Below are 21,430 nucleotides of genomic sequence, written 5' to 3' on the forward strand. Positions count from 1 at the left end.
ATCCGCCGTAGCCTTCTTTCTGTCACTATCCTTATCTCGACTGCATTCGACGTGACCTTCCTGTCGCGCACCGGTAGAGAGCTGTAGCTCAGATAAACGCAATGCATGCTCGCCTATCAGGAGTGGTCTGTACTTCCCAGTCAAGAGACAGAGACGCTTGCTGCTCGCTTGCGTCAAAGTGTTCGCGCGGCATATAGTTGACCGGCGAGCCTCGGACAGATATCGCTACGTCGAACGAAGTGTTCGGCCTGTTCTTTCTCAGTTCGGTGTTCAATTCAGTAGGGCTTCATCTTTTTTTGTGTGCGACTCACGGGATTGTGAATATACGGGAGCGCAAATAACCCTTCCGTCGACACAGGTGAGTGTCGTAGGAGTTAGTACGCTTGGTTTTGAAACGGGGCATGCGATGTGCACGCGTCGTTCCTGCATGGCAGTTGGTTGAACCCTTTAGCTCCTTAAAACGAACCCAGGTTGAACTGAATCATGGTTGCTCGTGGCCTTATTGCAGAGCTCATTTTTATAATAAGATAGAACAACCGAGTCGGTTAGTTCACGTTGAGGACGTGGTTCATGCGGCCCCTCCCCCCCCCCCCCAAAAAAAAAAAAAGAAAAAAATGACGATGATTGAAGAAGATTAGATGGTCAAAAACACACGCACCCGTGTGTTTCTTGTTTTTACAGGCGACGCATTGGGGGCTGCGGAGTTGTCTCACGACGCGCTGCTGATCGCCTGTGAGCCTGTGCAGGATGAAATTTATCAGCGGTAATGACAGTAATTGTTGAGATTTAACGTCCCAAAACCGCGACGTGATTATGAGTAATACGTTCTGGCAGGCTAGTTGGTTCATCGCGATAAACTTTCTTAAACTGCGCGAGAAGACGAAGACACAAGTAGGAAAAACATTCAGAACACCACGAGCGCAGTAGAAAGGGGTCCTTGCCTACGATCAGTTTTAGGTGTTCTGAAGGTTTTTCTTACTTGTGTCTTCGTCTTCTCGCGCAGTTTAAGAAAGTTTATCGTGATTATGAGGGACGCCGTAGTGGAGGGCTCCGGAAATTTCGGCCACCTGCATGGGGTTCTTTAAAACGCGCACCTAAATCGAAATACACGGGCGTCTAGCATTTAGCCTCCATAGAAATGCGGCTACCGCGGCCGGGATTCGATCCCGCTACCTTCCGGTGAGCTGTCGAGCACTATAACCACTAAACCACCGCGGCGGCCGGCGGCGGCTGCACTTCGATGGGGGGTTACACGCATTGATATATAGGCGTATGTTAAACATGTATAGGTGCACGTTAAAAAACGTGCACATATATAAGAATTGATCCGGAGTCCCCCACCGAGGTGTGCTGAGTAACATACAATTTAATTTCGTGTTTTGTATGTTTCTTCGTGCTAAAGCTTCCAACCTGAAAATTCATTCGTCAGTTCGCACATCGCACATTGTAGTTGCTGTTTCGAGCAAAAGTGTGCAGTCTACAGGAAGGAAGGGAAACAGAAAAGGAGAAGGCAGGGAGGTTAACCAGAAACACTTCCGGTTGGCTACCCTACACCTGGGGATCGGGGACGGGGAATAGAAAGACGAGAAATAGAGATGAGGGAAGAGAAAGAAAAAGAGAGAGAGAAGAGATGCAGTGAATTCACTGCAGCGTGCGGGATTGCACCACAAGTCAGAGGTGTTCGCACAAGCGCGTCGTTATCAAAAAGCACAAGAGTGTTTTCACTGCCTCGTGGGCCGTCGAGAGATGCGGACGGTGCTGTATAGTAGCACCTGCACGGAAATTGGCCGATCATCCAGTCCGCAGCAGTGCGTTGGAAAGTACTTGTCCCTCCGAGGCAAAACTAGTGGCACCGAAGAAAACATCGAACACTTGATGTGCCACTGTGCAGTCTATAGCGTTACGAAAAATGTGTGGCGCTGAAAACCGGTGCTCCATTGGAGATAAAGAACACCTTCGAGAGAAGAATTAAAAAGCGCAGCCGATGACGGCAGATGAGTGGGCGATACGATGAAATTGATAAATTTGCCGGCGCATATTTGTGTTAGCAAGCTCAAGACGTGGGCAAATGTAGACCGTTGGGAGGCGCCTCATCATGCTGCAGCGGAATACGAGGAAGGAATTGATTAAAATGGTGCATCGATTGAACAAGACGATAACGTCTCTTAGGCCCTCGTCCGGGCTGCCTATTTCCCTAAAGATGCAACGTGTTTCACTCGTAACATCTCTCCATTTGCATCCCTCTACAATACCTGAAAACAGCGCGTCATTCAACACGCCTGTTTATGCAGTGAGGAAGTCAACTTTTCTTTTTTCACTTCTATACATCTGCAACGAACTTTGAGCAAACCGCCCAACTCGTAGCCGACCTTCCCCTTCCGTGGGCGTGCGCCCACTTGAGTAGCGGAGAAAACAATCGCAGTTAAAAAAACTGAGATAAATATGTGCATAAATGATATGGCTCAAGGCGTGCTTTTGTAGGTGTGCGTAAGGGTTATCACCTTCTGTTGTTGTTCACGACGATTCGCGTACGAAGATTCATATTTAAGTATATCACGTAACCTGCGGACTTGCCCTTGTATATCTAACAGTAGAAGCCTTGCGTACGGTCTTTTCACAACAAGTGCATCCCTTTCAAGCTGACATGTTGGCTCGCCGTTCGGGTTTAGCGACTATGATATCTTGTTTTACTGGACACAACGTTAATGAAACCAATAGACTATGGAGGCAAGTGAGTATGCGTCAAATTCTGGGACGGCAGTCGCAACGTTTCTTTGTGGGCATTATCGGTCCTTTCACAGAAAAAAAAAGAGTTACGTAAGGGCGACTGCCTTATAAATGTGCAAATCCTGTGTAAGTTTTGCTCTACTTCTGAGTGCAGCTTGGCATGGCACGCGAGATAGTCAAAGGCTCGCGTGGCAGTCGTATCATATCGTGAGGGTACACAGATAAGCTCGAGATATCGAGATGCGTCAAGCTATACACCCATGACCGTGTAACCCGTCCGAGCATCTTCTGTACGGGTACTTATAGACACGCTTTGAGTGGGGACGAGGCAACCGGAGATTAGTTGCACAGCTACCGATAGCTACCTATATACGCGCTACCTATTGTTACGACCGTCCCCATGATTGGGATTCTTCCAACGTTTGCGAACCCGTCAAGGAGGTCGTCGACGCATTCCAGGGGTAGCAAGCACTTGAGACGGCCTCGCAGCCAAGCGGGAACAAAGGTCAACGGACCGGTCTTGCGCTGAGAGGACCGAGTAGTCGTCGACCCCTCCCCATGTCCCCATTCAGGCTCTTCCCCCTCGCCGGGAGAATTCTGGAATCTGCCGTGTGCAAGGTCTTGGTGACATGACTTCGTAACCATATTTGGGCATCGCTTTAGGTTTCGTGACCATATTTGGTCATCGTGTTAGTTTGTGCCCTCTCCATGTGTTGTGTGGTGTCTTTCCCCTCCCTCGTGGGCGAGGCGCCGAGACCACCGTATTGGCTGAAGATGCGGACAATGCGCTCAGGGTTGGCAACGCGGCGCTACAAAAAGCCGAAGACGTTTTGTATGTGTGTCACTTGTCACTGGTCACTAGTCACTTGCCACTTGTCTCTTGATCACTTGATCACTTGATCATTTCTAACATGTAAATAAATCTCTGCCGTTCGTACGAGCGCCTCTTCTCTCTGAATTGTTGGACGATGGATCCTACGACGAGGGCCAGCTACCAATGATGAGGCCCGCAGGACTCGGAGTCCCAACACTATATAGCGCTATACCTATTATATACGCGCGCAAAGAACGCAAGAAAAAAATGAGCGTGAACAAGATAAGCGCGGACTAACAGCTGCTTTCTTCGCGTTCAACAGTTACGAAATGCGAGCGGAGAATAAGTGTGTCAAGGTGTATTGACTTATTCGCCGATGCAAGCAATCCTTTCACGAGGCTGCACTGACGTGGCTGTTAGGGCGTGTTGGTAAGACGCAACGATAGTGCCTAAGCGTGCACATCGAGACGAGGACATAGAAGCACACGTGAGACACACGGGCGTTAACTTGCAACACTTTTTTTTTGGGGGGGGGGGGGGGGGACCCCTGAGCGGAACAAATAGATTCGTGACCACGCACCACGCAAGCGCAGATAGTAAAAGAGCAATGGCCACGCAGGTAACGTATTTATTTATTTATTTATTTATTTATTTATTTATTTATTTATTTATTTATTTATTTGGTTTGAATACACAGAAAACACGAAGACACAGAGGAAATAGGGAGGGAACAGGCTGACAGCTGCCACCTAGAGGGGCACAACGCCTGCCTGCTCATTTGGGAAAGGGGAAACATAGGGGAAAGGAAAATAGGGGGGAAAGAAAGAGGAAAGAAAATAGGAAAGAAAAAAGAAACAAATAACACAGACGTAAACACAAATAAGTGGTCACGTGGAAAAATGTCTGTAAGCGCGAGGCCAAACTGGTATTTTTTAAGAAAGTAAGTAGGGCTCGATGGGCCTGGTGGTCCGTAGCACAACCTCCCGGGAACAGGCAATCATCAAGGTTCGTACACTTAAGACCAATAAGTCCATATTCCTTGATGAGCAGTGCTCGCTGCATAACGAATGCGGGACACTCAAAAGTTATGTGTCCTAAAGTGGACTGTACAATAATATTTGTGTACAAAATAAGCCCTAGAAGTCACCGCCTATAAACCCCGCCCACGGCCGCCGACCGCCATTTTGCCATGGCGTGTGTGACGTCATGTGTTGCACGGAGCAGAGCCGTAGTCCTCCACTAAAATTTCAGCCGCTGCAAATCGTTCAATTTCAATGCCAAGCTGAGGAAAGCTGAAATAGCTCGATTGTGCGCGCAGCTGACCACGGAAAATAGTTCGCCGGAATGCAGACGCTCGCACAGCGAACAGCTTGTTACGTCACGGCTCGCGAGTGCGCCAGTGTTGCCCGACTGTCACGCCGCTCGCTTCTTTATAAAAATATTAAATCATAAAGTAACTGCTCGACCAAATGCTCTAAAATTTCACCAGCTTGTTTGTGAACGCACAAGGATTAACCCACGTAACACGGATTATAATAAAAAAAAAACATGGCTGATCCCTCCGTCATAGGAATCGGTATAACACGAAAGTGAAACGTGTCTTCACAGAAGTAGTGCTTATTGTGTAATGATATATCAGAGCTTGTACAATGTCTATTCGTGTTTGGCAGCTATAGCACCGTTTGACGTGGATGCACCCATGTTGACAGCATGTCTCTATCGCGACGACTAACGCCCATGATCATGATTAAACTGTAGTGGTAGCTGACGGTGTGAACATATATTTGGACACAGCGAATCGTGAATCCCGCGTAAGGATGATATCAACAAGCTCATAATCAACACTGGTACCCGGTATGCACTTCTTCAAAGCGTCGTCAATTAAGGAGAGAAACGGCACGGTGTGCGCTTTCTAGTAATGGGTAGCCGACGCCTGTGCTCATGCATACATAACACACACTGCGCTTCAGCAACACGGGAGGTAGAGGTTCGTAGCCTGAGCCACAAACGCGTGCGTCCCGCTGGCCTCTGTCTCGCAGGCGCTGCTCTCGCTCCACCAAGGCACGACATTCGCCCGTCGAAATCGCGTCCTTTCTGCAACGCATATTGCAGCAGTTTTGTTAGTCGGTGCTCTCGCAATTGAAGCAGTCGGCGGCGGAGAAATCCCGTTGGTGCACGTGGAAGCTGCACGACTCCAATGAGCCGACGCACGCTAACACGAAGCCAAAGGCAAAGAACGTAACTGCGTCAAGGGTGCCTCGGCGACGCCAGCACGGCCACTCTACCTCTCTGGTATCGAGACGCTTTAACCATGACCTCAGATATCGCGTGCAATTTCGGAGTAAGCGCTAGTAAGTGTCGATCGTGAAGCATTACTTCTTTTCACCTCTCACAGACGGCGACACTGCCCCGCTCCGCCCGCCGCGAAAGAGAATGTGTGAAAGATATAAGGCGCGTTCGCGCCGTGCCTAGCATCTACCGAGATGGCTTAGTGGGTAGGGCGTCGGGCGCTTGCCGTCGCGGCCGCAACGTCGTGGCTTCGATTCCCAGCGGGCTATCTTTTCCTTCGTTTTTTTCTTTCTCACCCGTTGGTGTCCATTTTATCAACGTCATATCCGTGACGGATGTACTTGGTGGACCCCGGCATAAAACACTTTCGTGTTAAAAATCGCACCATCTCCCGCTAAAGAGGACCATGAGGCGATGCGAAGCCGGAGCACTTGCACGATCACGTTCCGTTGGCGTTCGCTGGGCATGCTACCGACCTCGCGTCATGGAACGCGAAGAGGAACGCTACGCGCGTCGTGTCTTCCCTCTAGCCTGGCCGTTAATTCTCATAGGGCGAGCGGGGAACGCGGTCGACAGGCGCGCGAGAGGGTGGGAGCGTAGGAGAGGAGAGAGAGGGGGAGGGGACGCGCATGCGTTTGCGCTCATCGCGGGGTTGCGCAGGAGAGAAAGAGGCGCGCGAGAGGGGGGGGAGCGTAGGAGAGGGGGGGAGGAGGATGAGCATGCGCAGTAAGGGTGGTCACGCCGCACACAGGATTGAACTCCGCCATAAGCTGCCTCGCATCTAAAAAAATTGGGTGTCATGGCCCCTTTAACGCAGGATCAAAGCCTCTTCCTTGGTTGGAAGGATGAAGCCGACGGGCCGCGAGTACCGTATGACCGGCTTCGGCGATTTCCTGGAGTGGCGCATGCTGCGATTCGCCGAACCTTTGCCCAAGATCAGGGTGTGCGCACTGTGCGGCGTCGTGGCGTCCGTTGTGAAGCTGCTTCCCTGCACCCACGTGCTCTGCGAGTGCTGCGAGGGTCAGGCCATCGACATGGGTCGCCTCTGTCCCATCGAGGGCGCCAGCTTCGCCGGAGAAGACTTACAGACCTTGCCGTTCTCCCGACGCGACCTGGGCGAGCGACAGGTCTTCTGCTTCAACAACACCGGACACGACAAACAAGGCGGGTGCGATTTCAGCGGGAAGCTGGAAGAGCTCGAGCGGCACTTCATGGTGGAGTGCTTCCACGGTGTCGTGCGCTGCTCCAAGTGCTCGGGTGAGGTCGCCCGCAAGGACGCCTTCGAGCATTACGTCGGATGCGTCGCAGGCGACGACTGGAGGTATGGCTGGTTTAGCGTAACATCTTTATCATCCTCATCAGGAGAGGGAAAATTGGCTCTATAAAAATTGGTATGACGAGCCCTGAATAGGCGTTGGTACCTGGTTTGATCCCCGGACCAGGACGAATTTTTCAATAACTACGAAGCATTTCTTTCTGATAAATCCGTATCGATTTCCTCAGAAACGATAGAACATGTACTGTGTTTTTGCGATAGCTTTGTGACGTAACGCAACGTTCTTCGCATTGCTCTGAACAAATTAGACAACAGACCGTTTTCGGAAGAGAAGATTCTCGTATCGTGGCCCTACGCGTCGCAGGCGAGCAAAACGACGCGGGCATTGATACTGTTTCGAAAAGCGACCGGGTCAAGCGATCGCTTGTAGGCATCTAATAGACAGGCGCCCATGCATGTATACCATGACAGTGACATCTTCCCTTTTCTTTTTCTTTCTTTTAATCCCTTCATCCCTTTCCCCCAGTGTAGGGTAGCAAACCGGACGCGCGTCTGGTTGACCTCCCAGACTTTCATTCCTTCCCTCTCCCTCCTCCTTCTCCTCCTCCTTGTTCTACAAACAGGTGGATGCCAGTTTTCCCTTTCTTAACCTTTCCTATACCTAGAGCGCTTCCGCAGCACTGATTCGCCATCATCATTATCATCATCGTCACCATAAACGACGTCATCACCATCCGATTCTTTATATTCACCTTTCTCGTCGTCGTCATCTTGGTCATTATTATAGTCATCATATAATCTTAAAGCACCCCTAAACCACCCAGAGAGGTCGTAATCCGTCTTTTTCACAATGTCACGGCGCATGCACCCTTCCCCTGGTGGAGAAGCAGCGAAACAGCCTTCCATCTTGGAGGAGGCTTTCGTTCTGGTTGTCCTCAACGTTTCTAGAACTACTTCAGTTTGAAAACTCGGCCCTGTTGCGCTGCTTCGCCGCAAGCGGAGGTGGCGAGTGGCCCTGTAGTCGCGTCAGGCTTCAGCGAGGTGCACCGACCGCTGCTACGGCTGCAACCGTATCGGTGCGCCGGATCATATGGGTCACTGCGTTGTATTGACGAACAGATTCCGGATCTTGTAATACGCAGCAAAAGAGATTACACGTGTTACGCGTCCACATTGCCGATATGTTTTATGCCGGGCTGCACAGCGGCAAAAGGACAAGCAAATGACCGCGGCACTTTTGGGCTCAGCATGATCAGGCAGGATAAAAGGCTGCCAGGCAAATCACAAGTTAATGACACAAGTTAATCACAAGTGTTGCTTGCTAGGCCATACTAAACTTGAGAAAACCCGCGAAGACAGAAGCAAAATTAAGTTAGGGCAATAATGATGCTTTATCCTTTTTTCAATTGTACTTTGCTGAGAGCTTGGCATGCATGTGTTGGCGGTTTTGGTTGCTTCAGGCCAATGTGGTTTTCAAGTATATGTCAGTTGTAAATTCAGCGTGGTGTTGTGATTCCTTCCTTCGTGTGTGCGTCTTTTTCACTGGTTTTCTCAAGTATCATTAATGAGCGATTCACGAATGCCAGAATCGAAATGCCTCGTTTTTCCTGAAAATCTTCAGAGGTTGATGTGTAATTATTGTAAATACTGAAGTAACCCGCAAACATTTCAATGAAACACGTAATTTTTGCCCACTTTTGACATGCACTATTGTACTCTATAAATGTACATGTACCACTTATCACTTTCAATAATTGATTTTAATGACAGTTTTCAGCTAACAAGTTCTATAAACGGTTGTCCCGGCCCATACCAAAACCCCAACAAGACGGCAGAGGGCAGCACTGGAAAATGGGAAAGGCGGATTTTATTTGTGGTTTTGAAGTTGTGGACTAGCCTACAACGAACACGTGGACGCGGGAATTTTTCGAATTGGTGCCGTAGATAGAGGAGCTACACACGGTTGATGATCGAAATGCCGCCCTCGCTCGTTTCTCTCTCTAAATATCTTCGCTACATTCCGTTCTTTGGCTCGTCTCTTGTCCTGGCCGAGTGTTCCGCCGTGCGAGGAGGCCAGGAGGAGAGACGAGCCAAAGAACGGAGATTAGCGAAGGACCCTAAAGAGCGAGGAGAATAGGCATGGAGCGCGCGTACATGCCTGTAGACAGACAAGCAGGTTCTTTCTGCTGCTGGCATGACCAGATTCTCCTGATGACGTCACAATCAACGCAGGCGATACCGAAAGGCCCGGAGAAATGCGCGGGATTTTTTTTTGTTTATTGTGTGATGTGCCCGCGGCGCGTAGCGCTGCCGCGTTTGGCGCTATTGATGGTGACGACAACGAACTCGATGCGCGTGCTTAACTTGAAATGTTAAAAAAAATATCGGAGGTTGTTTAGGGGCCATATAAGTATAATCATAACTGTCATCAACTTGTAATGATCTCTATTCCACGATGCTACCCAGTTCCAGCGGCGTGTCCTCCGACAGCAGGGTGAGCTTCATCCCCGAGAACATGGCGCGCGTGGTGGCTGCGCTCAGGGAGATACAGGAAGGTCTGAAGAAGGCTTCGCTCGACGACTCCACGGGCGACTCCAAGCTCGCCGCGCTCCGACACAGGGCCGACTCTCTCGCGAACTTGCTCGACTTCCTCAACCCTGCGAGCGAGAGTGGTGACGAGGCCGATAGGAAGTCTCAGCGCTTTAGTTGGTGCGACTCCGAGACAGGTGGGCGCATTTCGTTTTGCAGCGAAAGCTGCTATGAGATCACAACAACAGCCTATTTTGGTGCCGTAGTTGTCCGCCGCCGCCGCCCATAACTGCTATCGCGCATAATGAGACAAAAAACATGGCTGATCTCTCTGTCATAGTAATCGGTATAACACGAAAGTGAAACGTGTCTTCGCAGATGTAGTTGAGAGTTTGTTGTACATTCTTTCGCCCCAAGCGCGATGGAATGAATGCTACAGCAACAAATTGTAATGTCACGCGAAGAACGGCAAGCAGCTCGAAACTTGCAACGCGCTGCTCAAGCAGAAAGAGCGCGCGGAACGAACATACACAGTGTGAGCGCGAACTGTCAGAGTTGTAACTTATTTCTGTGTGAGCAGTACGCTCCTTTCGCAAAAGCGGCCGCTGCAGTGAACGAAGTGACCTTCGTGTTCTGGACGCAAACTTGAGGTGAGAGCGCAAGACGCGTACACACCACCGCCATCACGAGATAAATATCACGAGATAAGCCTGCAAATGAGTGACCACGCCCTGTAGAGGCGCGCGCTCATTCGCGATGGGGCGACGACCTTTAAAGCGCGCTCTTCGAGCCCTTCGCGCCATCTCGCTAGTGATAACGAAAACAGGCTGAAGTGCCACCGATCTCTGAGTATCGCCATCGGTAAATGGTGTAAATAAATAGCTCGCCGTTAGCATGGCAAAACAATGTGCCGTCTGTGGCCGAATCGTTTCGCGCTCCGCGCTGCTGAACCTGGGGTCGTAAGTTCGACTCCCGGTGACGGAACTTTTTCTTCTGGTTTTTTTCTTTGCCAACTGTTCGTCTTTATATTCTACAACGTCATATCCGTGACGGAAATACGTCAGTAGAGCCGCGGTGGACCCCGGCATAAAACACTTTCGTGTTGAAAAAGAATACTCGCGATCGAGTGGGATTCGAACACAGGCCCTCTGCATGACAGTCGAGCATTTTACCACAGAGCCAAGCCGGTGCTTGGAACACCGCCGCAAAAAGACCCTATACAGGCTTCATGTCGGGCAAGGAATCACGTTAGCATGTGTAATATAGCGTGGTAGAGAAGTCGAATAACTACCAGGCTTAGATAATGCGAATTGCGTAACGAGTGGGTGGTTTAACGCTTCCCACCCATTACAAACGGCCCTGCCATAATTTTTCATCGTCTTCAGTCACAGCATCAACAAAGTCCACATAATGGCTTACAGATGTGTAGCAGGTACCCGGCTTCTCTAGGGAACGATGAATAATGACATAGTGGATATTTCCCTTCTTACCGAAATCGTTATGTTTTATGGCGTAGTGGGTAGCTTTCAAAGTTGCAAGCTACCACAACTACAGTTCTGTAGTTGTGGTAGTCGGCCCAGGAGAGTTTACAACGGGCTCTAGAAAGCCCGCTCTTCCTGATTTTGCTGTGACTGTGCTGCGCGTGCCGCGCACGCCTGGCGCTTTTATTGCAATAGCAATTATACGGACTCTCGAGACGCGTTTTTTTTCCGTCGCCGTCATGTTCCGTATAAAGTCCAAATCGATAACATCGCCCCCAGCGTCGTATGTTCTGTGTTCGCGTGAAGCTTGCAAATGCTGCATACGGGCGCGGCTAAAGCAGAGATGAAACGCGCCGACCGGCTCCGTCGGGCGAGGGAGCGTGAAGTGGTGGTGGGGGGGGGGCACTGCGTCGCTCAGTAAGCGAATGCGAACATTGATCAAAAGGGCACGGTCAGTAGACGAGATCAGTAGACGGCTCATATATTTGTACGCGCAGCGTTCCCACCGCTTAGCGTTTAGGCGATCGACTACACGAAAATCGTTTCGCTCACTGGAGCGGTCGTGTTCCCTTACAACAGCGTTTTGTAGAGTTACGTCAGATCGGATCCTAAAGGAGTCAGCTGTTAGCCTTACTTTCGTATAAAATTTCAATTTGTTGCTGTCGCATTCATTGCTTCGCCCATGCGGCGAAACTATGACTTTTTCCTTATTTTTCTACAAGACAATGTAAATCCGTCTGGACCCTGGCAGGAAGGTTGATAGTACAAAACAAGAAACAGCCTACAACTATACAGAAAAAAAAACTCTCTGGCTTTCTAATTGGCTTAGCAGCGCTAAATTATGCATATTATAGCTCGCCGTTTGTATTTTAGAGGATGTGTGCGTGGTGGTCGAGCGGCTGAACGCATCGCGTCACAGAGCGAGGAGTCGCAGGTTCGAATCCCCGGTCCCACTCGAACCGAAGATTTTTTATTGTTTCTTTATTTGCATCTAACTCGAATTTTCGGTCACGGACAACGCTGATTTTTCCCTCACAACCAAGGACGCCGACGCCGCCGACAACGGGATTCCTGCGAAACGAGCTCTTTAACACTCTCGCGTTAAAATGCAGCGATGACGAAATTTGACGACACGGCGGAATTTCAAAGTGTCAGTTATAGACCCCTTGAGCTGTGTGCTCAAGGGATCTATAGCATTGATCCCTTGGTTGGATCCCTTGGAACAATCTTGATCCCTTGGTCGACAGATTTCATTATGTGCATATGAGATGCGCCTGCTTAATTTATTATTTTTTTGTCACTTTACGAAGGTTGTGTTTCGCCAACTTCACAGGCACGGCGACGCTCTGCAAGTTCGCGGGTGTAGCGTCTATGCGCAAGGCCGACGACCCGGTGCTCAGACTGAGCCAGCCTCACAAGCTGGACGGGTACACCTTCACCGTGGCCTGCAAGTTCGAGAGGTCGTGGGGCAAGCTCTCGGGGGTCACCCTGCTGTTCGCCCTCTGCGCCGGCCACAAGGACGACGTCGTGGAGTGGCCGTTCGCCAAACGCGTCACACTCAGCATCGCGCACACCAAGAAGGATGGCAGCGACATCCGGGTCCCAGTGAAGATGTGTCCCGAAAAGGACGACGCGGAGTGCCTGAACAGGCCTCACGCCGACGCCGCGCCCAAGTGGATGCACTCTGAGATGGTCAGCTGGAAGCAGGTCGAGAAGAACGGTCTCGTTCACGAAGACTGCCTGTTCATCGCTGTTGCCTTTGAGTAAAAAAATAGCTTTTTGGAGGACACGAAGTGCGTCTTGATTACCTTAAAATCACGACCAAGCGCCCCCACCCCCCCACCTCCTACGGTGAAAGATAATCGGACAAGATTTCGGGGGGGGGGGGGGACTTTGCTCGGTCGCGGACCAAAATTCAAGATGGCGGCGGAAGAGCGCCTCAGAGAAATGCTCACCTTTGCTTCTAATGACATGCTTTATTGAACACGCATGCGCTTACTGTTTTTACTGAACCGGAGGGAATTCTCGTGTGAAATCTCATGTGATATGACAAGGGGGAAAGGCGTTCTTCAAATGTTCCAACAGATTGTGACGACTCAGTATGCAACTCCGAGACAACACACTGTAAAAAGTGCTAAGAAATCGTGCACATATCTAAGGACTATCAAAAACTTGGGTTCCTAGGAACCGCTGCTGCAAGATTCTGTAGCGGAGAACTGGTTGAAAAAAAAAGAGCTGGTGGGAAGGAAGATGAGGGGGGGGGGGGGGAGGCGTTTGCTCGGGATTTTACGTTAGTTTAATATTTCGTGATTTCGCAGAAAATGGCTGTACACTGATGCTGACGGTTGCTTCTGGCGTCTGCAGGGCGGAAAAGCGTAGTCTTCTAGACAAGAGGAGTTACGAGACAAGTTTACAAAAAAACCCATCCTGGAGGCTCTCCCTCTGTACGTGTTTCAAAAGAGAGGAGGGGGATTTTCTTTTACTGCCCCGGTCCCCTCCTCACGCGTAGGGTAGCAAACCGGACAAAATCTATTTATACCCCATGCCTTTGTTTCATTCCGGTAGAATTTGTTCAAGGGCTAGTTGGTACATGTTACTGTGAAATCAAAAAAGAAAAAAAAGAGCAGCGCGAAGACTGGACATAAGAAAAGGAGCACAAACACGATCGCTGCCTCTCTCTACTTTTAGTACAAAGAGGGGGAGAGAGAAAGAGAGGGTGGGGTGCGACATGAATAAATGTAAAATAATATTGGTGTTAACATTTCAAATACGAATTAACAATACGTGTGCATTTAAGAATGTCTGAATTTGCAAATTCTTTTGCGACTGAACTAGAACAAAAATTAGCTGCCGGTGTATTGCGAGCCACAACGATTTGATTATGAGGCGAGGCGTAGTTTGTAACTGCTGATTAGTTCTTTATCATCCGGGGTTCTGTAAAGCGGACCTAAATTCATGTACGCTGGTTTCTTTCTTTCTTTCTTTCTTTCTTTCTTTCTTTCTTTCTTTCTTTCTTTCTTTCTTTCTTTCTTTCTTTCTTTCTTTCTTTCTTTCTTTCTTTCTTTCTTTCTTTCTTTCTTTCTTTCTTTCTTTCTATTACGCTTCGCCCTCTATCGAAATATGGCTGCCGCTGGCAGGAATCGAACCGTCATCCTCGATCCCAATAGCGCATCGCCTAGTCGCCGCTAAGGCACATACAAAAAAGAACTACCGTATTTTCTCGCCTATAACCCGCCCCTGCATGCAATCCGCACCCGACAATTACAACTCGCGTAAGAGTTACATAGAGATCCCCACGTATTGCCCGCTAATTTCAACCGTTAGCAACAATGTAGCATTACTCCTTGGTAGAAACGACCCCACTAACTACGCTCGAAGATTGCAAAAAAAAAAAAAACTATTTTCGCTCAGTTTCAGTCAACGGCTTCACTCTCCCGTCCTCACCTACCGCGAGTTTGAGCCGTCGCTGTCGCTGCTACCTTTCTTGCATTGCCGCAAAGCACTGCAGTGAAGCCACATAACACATCGAAATTCGCTTGTAAACCGTACCACTTTAGCTCGGGATTTTGTGTATGCCTTGGGCGGGCCATACGCGAAAAAATATATGGTGTGTTTTCGAGTTCATCTTGCGTGCCCCTTTTTTACAGAGGTTGTATATCGCACGAAATTGCAGCGAGCGTGAAATCGCCGGCTCGATGAGGCAAGTTCCGCATGTAACTTCCTCTTACAACGCGATCGTTTCGCTTTGCGACGGCGCGATACGCGAATTCGCTCTCTTTTGTACACCGCTCTGTTTACGTCGTAACTAAAAGTTTTCTACAAAACGCGTCGCTCGTGTGACTCGTAAAAAGCTCAACTGCGATTTCAGCCCATCTTTCTAGGGGATTCCGACGGCGAAATGAGGACAGTTTACCAGTGGTCAGTCAATAATAATTGTTGAGGTTTATAACGTCTCAGAACCAGGACATGATTATGAGGGACGCCGTATAGTGAATGGCTCCGGAACTTTCAACTACCTGGGGTTCTTTAACGTGCACCTAATTCTAAGCACACGGGCCTCAAGCATTTTCGCCTCCATCAAAAATGCGGCCGCCGCGGCCGCGGTATTCGATCCTGCGACCTTCGGGTCAGCAGTCGAGCACCATAATCTACCAGTGGTCAATTAGAGTAGCAGAATGGGTACCAAGAAGATCGGGGAAATGAAGCCGAGGAATGCAGAGTGTTAGGTGCAATATCGCAGCTGCCAGACACTACCTAAAGAGAACACTTGGAAAGTTAAGGGATTATGTGTATTTTGAATAATTCCTTTATGTGTGGGTTAACCATTTAGGTTAACCGTCTAGTTTGCCTCATAACCGTATCATGCATGTGGCACGTACAACCGCTGGATTTAACTTGAATGTTAAGTAGTGGTTATTACCTATGCGAAAGGTACATCTTGGCGAAACCCCCGTTATTTGTGATCTGACCTATACCGTATTTATTCGCGTAGTACCAGCTCAAGGTTGGCACGGGCGAATGCTGCATGTCGCTTTATGACTGTCGGTACGGTTTATGTCGGTTAGTGTGTTTGTGTGTGTGTGTGTGTGTGTGTGTGCGTGTGTGTGTGTGTGCGTGTGTGTGTGTGTGTGTGTGTGTGTGTGTGTGTGGTGTGTGTGTGGTGTGTGTGTGTGTGTGTGTGTGTGTGTGTGTGTGTGTGTGTGTGTGTGTGTGTGTGTGTGTGTGTGTGTGTGTGTGTGTGTGTGTGTGTGTGTGTGTGTTTATTTATACTCCTAGCATTTCTTTCTCATCTCTATTATTTCGTAACACTCAGTTTTACAAAGACGATTTCGCCAACTTTCGTGACTCTTAACCGTCGTTTTTTTTGTCTTTCTTTTTATGTGCACGACTAGTGTGCGTTTTTACTCTCTTTTCTCTCTCTCCTCATACAGGCGAGCAATGCGCCGTTTTGTATGCTTTTAGTTTTAACACTATCTTGCAAACAAGACTTTTTTTTTTAACTATTGCGCTTCCCATATGTGGTGCCTCTCGTATACGGTATGGTCCTGTGCTATGCCACGTACAGCGCCGACGGCTACGCAAAGGATTATGAAGCAAACGTTTGCTATAATCTGAGCAGTACTATATACTAGTTATCACTGGCGCGGAATGCAACTTAAAAGTAAATGTTGATTAGACTTTCAAATACGACGTTTTGTGACTGCTGATACGTGCCGGCGCACGTGCTACAACTGCGGAAAGAATATTAATCGGAACTATCAGACAATAATGCCAAGGAAAGTATAGGGGATGGTATTTGTTATGTTATTTATTCCTTGGCATTATTTTCTGTTAGTTCTGATTAATATTGTGTCTAAGAAAGAAAAACGAGCCCTTAAAAGTGATCTTCTTTCCTTCAATTGCGGAAAGAGTTAGACATACTTTGTATATACCCCGGCTGACTCCGTTGAAGGTCGCCATATCGCCTCAGTTGGAGGTCGTGCTACGTCAGTTACAACATTGTCTGCTCGTTAAAAGGCAAAATGATTGTATGCTTATAAGAGGTAATACTATCCAAACGACGCCGCCGGGTATCTGTAAACGTTGTCAGGTATAGGCGACCACGCCAAGCAAAATTATAGTGTTTAGCTACACGGCGATTTGCCCCTTCACATATAACTCGAAATCACGTAGGTTCACTCACCTGACAGACAGAAAAGTATCGTCCGGCTTTAAAGCGCCACGAGCGTAAAGCCGTCGATTGTAGTCGTTATGACATCCGTAGTTTCTGTATCCACAGCTGTCCGTCTCCTCGCTGTCATTTGGTAAACTACGGAATATAACACATCCTACCATACTTTTGCATATTGTGGAGCTGTGGAACGCTACGCAGCGATGCTCTCCGGAATTCTTATGTTCCAACGGTCTTCGGGTGACGACGTAGAAGTGGATGCGGCGCCAGCGAGGGGCACGACGAACGAGGGGGAGGGGGTACCCCCCCGCCCCCATGGGAAGACGTACTTCAAACACAACGCATAAGTCACCCCCCCCTCCCCCAAAGAACCTGGCTTTCCACCCAAGAGTCAACATAATCGAAACAGAACACATCAGTTCCCTGCCTGCTCCCCCCCCCTCCCCCCTTACGAAGGGACTTACTTGTCGTGGGTTCCCCCCGGTTATAATATAATATTGTAGCTGGCGCCGCCCCTGCGTAGACGGGGAACTTGTGAAGCGACCGGTCTGCGCAGCACACACCGTGGTTTCGGAATTCACCCGCGCGCGCGTGTCCCGGACCAAACAACGTCTCACCGCACGCGTGGCCACAACTGTACTGCGTAAAGTTTTTTCCTTTTTCTTTTTTTTTTGCCGGTAGCGTGTAGTAAATCACGTGTCAGCGCGTGGCCAATAGCTGCGCAGGATTTAGACCAATGCCTCGTGCGGGTATACGTTTCGGCGGTGCACATCCCGGATGTGGCGCGCCCCGTTGGATCGCATTATTCCGATATTGAGCTTCACAGTGTGGCCGCGGTGCGGCGTCATTTTCGGTATACGTGCACCACGGGGCAGCGCTTTCGCCACTTCAATCCCGAACTGTCCTCTGCCTAAGAAGTGAGTGGAAAACTTTATTGTATGACCATTGTATTTTGTTTCGTGGCTTAATAGCGCCAGAGTGCGAGTCAGTTGGTACGTATCCATAGGTACTCATGGTAGACACAGGACTATGCGCCGTTTCTCTTTTTCCGTGTTTGCATTTGCGCTGTTTTACTTATGGTGAGCGGCTTCGTGGTTAGGTGGCCACGAGCCCCTGATCCCGGGCGTCGTCTTCAGCTCTCTTGATAACCCTGGCCTGCTGGTCAGGGCCAGGGCTACGCAGCACAACCTCCCAGTGGTCAGTATTATTAACTTCTTCATTCATATAGTCTGATATATGTGGTCTGCTATATGCTCGGACATATTTCATATGTGAAATAGATCCGCTTTTTACTTGTTATTGCATGCATTTGGGTATAGGTCCGGTTTGTATAGTGATACCGGGTATAGTGATACCGGGTATAGTGATACCGGGTATAGTGATACCGGGTATAGTGATACCGGGTTAGTGATACCGGGTTATAGTGATACCGGGTATAGCAGGTTGGGGTATGGTATTTGTCTGGGGTCTCCTCCGAGGTACTTTTCGGAACCTATTGAGCGGTGTGTGCGCTGGCAGGTGCACTGCTATTCGGAAATGATTTAGCACAACAGTTATCAGGAAATACATCAGCACATGTTAGCCTGAGGAAGAGAAAAAAAAAACACATACCGGAACCGATAATCGCAAATGGCGCAAATCGCAAAACATTTTACATGGAACGCCAGGATATTCAGCCCAAAAAGACGCGTTGAATGCATGCATCTTTCAGAGGCTCTGGGTTTCAAAACTGACGCAGGTATTAACTGGTAAGTGGTCGATGTGCAGGTAATGCGCAAATGGCGTTCAGAATAGTAGTAGGAGAAAGGCATGCATAGGACGAATAGTACAGGATAATAATAATAATAATAATAATAATAATAATAATAATAATAATAATAATAATAATAATAATAATAATAATAATAGATTAATGGATTGAATGATTGAGTGATTGATTCATTGAATTATTGATTGATTGGCTGTCTACCGATTACCGAACGAGTAGCATGCGCAGTAGAGCGCTTCCGCTGAAAAGTTGTAATTTAACATTTTACTACGCGGTCTTAGAGTTGTCGAGTAACTCGCCCTGGCGCTTCAATCGTGTGTCCTCCCGGTTAGATCAAGTGGTGGCCACCCGCGGCACGGAAAGGCGTTAGTGTCGGATTCGAGTCCCGGAGGAATTTTTTCTTTCGTCAACTAGGTAGGACGCTGCCTTCCTGTGAAATCCGTACTAATGCGAACGTATTCAATATGCGCGCTATGAAACGAAAAAAAAAAATCTGGCGAGCGTCGTCGTTACCACGCGACGGCAAGAAAATTCCCCGTTGACCAATCGAGGACGTACTGCGGTAGTGTCACGCGACAAGGACGTCGATATAGCCGTCACACCCAGTCTCGTACGTCGTATACTTCCGCATTCAATGCTCGCAAAGAGACCATACCGAAGTGCGTCTGTGCGCTGTGAGTGAATTGAGCGGGAATTTCTTTTTTCCTTTGTGGTTAATCGGGACGTTCCTTTCGTCCACCGGATAAACAAATAAAGTGTTTTAACTAACTAACTAACTAACTAACTAACTAACTAACTAACTAACTAACTAACTAACTAACTAACTAACTAACTAACTAACTAACTAACTAACTAACTAACTAACTAACTAACTAACTAACTAACTAACTAACCGAAATCTGTCCTTCAGTAAATACTTCTTTTTTGCAAGCTAGTTGGTACATACTGAAATTGGCAATCAACTACGCAACAGAACCACCGTGAGGTGTGGAAATGAAAAAAAAAAAATAATAAGGCAGTTTCGCACTAGGGGTGCCAAGCCTGAAGTAAGTGCAGAGCTGGGCAGACTTCTTTGTTTCTCTTTGGTTTTCTCTTTCTTTCCTCCTCTCTCTTCCAGTTTCTGTCTTTCTTTTTTCTCTGTATTTCTGTTTATTTCTACGTTTCTTCCGATTTTTTTCCCTTTTTCTCTCTTTCTATTTCTCGCTTGCTTCCTCTTTTTTTTTTCTACTTTTATACGTGGTTTTGCCTGCGTTACGCCAAGCGACGACAGCATACGGCAGCCCGGGCCCCTAAAGTGCTCCGAACTTCATATCATCAATGGGCTCGAAGAACAAGAGGAAGAAGCCTTCTCCTTGGCGCGAGCGCGCACTCAACATGCTACAGATGGCTATGCTATACGTGGTTTCGCCAGCGTTACGCCGAGCTACATGAGACGGCGACAGCATGCGACAGACGGGCCCTAAGGTGCTCCGCACTTAACAGGGAGATACGTATGAAAGGAAAGAGCGCAGACTATCAACTGTTTTATTTTTTTTTTTTTTGCACATGTGCCAGGAAGCTAATAAACAGGCGTCAAAGTTACTAAGCACTCATGCACGTGCTAATCGCCCATTCTTGTGAATCACGGGACACATACACCAAGCTTTGCTGTACAACCTTGCAACTTTTTTAATAATATCGCGTGAGTGTTGACCGTTAGACATGGAGCGCGTATACTCTACAAGTAACGAAATTTCGAATATGATGCGCAAGCGCAGAAAGAACATTCCTGCGCGAGCGCCGTCTGCTGCGCTGTTTGCTTGGAGATGCATACGCACTATCAGCCTTAACTTTGCGATCACGTGTTTATAAAGTCGGTGTGACGCTGATCGTGATGTCGCTGATCTCGTCGCCTCTCGCCGATGTTAGAAACTACCGTATCTTAGGATCGATGCTCGTGCGATATTATTTTAAAAATTACGAAGGTATACACGCTTACGTACAAGACATGCACTTATCAGTGATGTTACTATTCTTTGACTCTCGGTGGCGCAGTTGCATCTCGCCCGTCTATTAGCTTCCTCTGGAACTTATAAGAAACAACGGAGTATTTGGGGAGTATTTCGGCCGCAAGGCTATCTAATCGTCATCTACCTCCGTACTTTCCCGCGTTATCACTCCGGTCCCGGCACTTCTCGGTCACGAACGGTGTGCGCAATATATCAGCGTGACTTAGCATTCTTGATAGGAAAGTGGCGATAGCCGGCTTTTCGAGAAAGGAAACGCGAGCAAGCCAGATGACGATTATAGTTGCGTGGCAGAAATTCACCCCAAATACTTGATTTGTTCTTAGAGTGTACCTGAAAATAAAACAGTTCGTAGTCTGCGCTCTGTCCTGTCGTAGCTTCCTTTTGCATTTCCACATCCTGTGGTGGTTCTGTTGAGTAGTAGTAGTTGTAGTAGTAGCAGTAGTAGTAGCAGTAGTAGTAGTATTAGTAGGGAATATGGGCGTGAAAAACGGAGTCTATCCCGCAGGATGGTGCCACTGTTCCAAGGCCCTACTGGCACGGGCCATACGTTCAGATCTTTGGATCAGTCCTAGCTGATCTTTCAGGGCCGGGCATAGAGTTTCCTGAAATTAACAAGAGGTGACTCTGGCGCTGCGATCGTTCACACACCATGGGAATGATGGGTAGTACACGGATTTGCCTAATCTTCGTACTTACGGCTTCGAACGCACTTGTAGCTTTGTTTATTGCTGTGTTTTGGTGTTCGTTTCGGATAAAAGAATAGACCGTTGTCAACTTCGTGACCAAATTTGGATCGGTGAGCCTAAAAAATTTAAAGTGGTGATGTGGAACTGCTGACTTTTGCTGAACTTCGTTTTGCGACGAAG

The 21,430-nt window shown here is 48.4% G+C and overlaps 1 protein-coding gene across 1 annotated transcript; it reads left to right on the top strand.

Moving 5' to 3' along the window:
- Positions 1–224: 224 nt before the first annotated feature.
- Positions 225–12,896, top strand: LOC119407298 (uncharacterized). The gene is made up of 4 exons (XM_037674198.2): positions 225–358; positions 6,648–7,151; positions 9,573–9,832; positions 12,450–12,896. The coding sequence occupies exons 2-4, from the start codon at positions 6,676–6,678 to the stop codon at positions 12,881–12,883; spliced, it is 1,170 nt and encodes a 389-aa protein (XP_037530126.1). The 5' UTR covers positions 225–358; positions 6,648–6,675; the 3' UTR covers positions 12,884–12,896.
- Positions 12,897–21,430: the final 8,534 nt, after the last annotated feature.

This window comes from Rhipicephalus sanguineus, chromosome 10 (assembly GCF_013339695.2).
Source record: "Rhipicephalus sanguineus isolate Rsan-2018 chromosome 10, BIME_Rsan_1.4, whole genome shotgun sequence".
NCBI lineage: Eukaryota > Metazoa > Arthropoda > Arachnida > Ixodida > Ixodidae > Rhipicephalus > Rhipicephalus sanguineus.

Excerpts from the sequence above, each read along its gene's own strand:
- LOC119407298 (XM_037674198.2), top strand. The coding sequence starts at position 6,676 with ATGAAGCCGACGGGCCGCGAGTACCGTATGACCGGCTTCGGCGATTTC. Across the intron at positions 7,152-9,572 it reads GTCGCAGGCGACGACTGGAG|TTCCAGCGGCGTGTCCTCCG; the intron begins GTATGGCTGGTT and ends GATGCTACCCAG. Across the intron at positions 9,833-12,449 it reads TTGGTGCGACTCCGAGACAG|GCACGGCGACGCTCTGCAAG; the intron begins GTGGGCGCATTT and ends CCAACTTCACAG.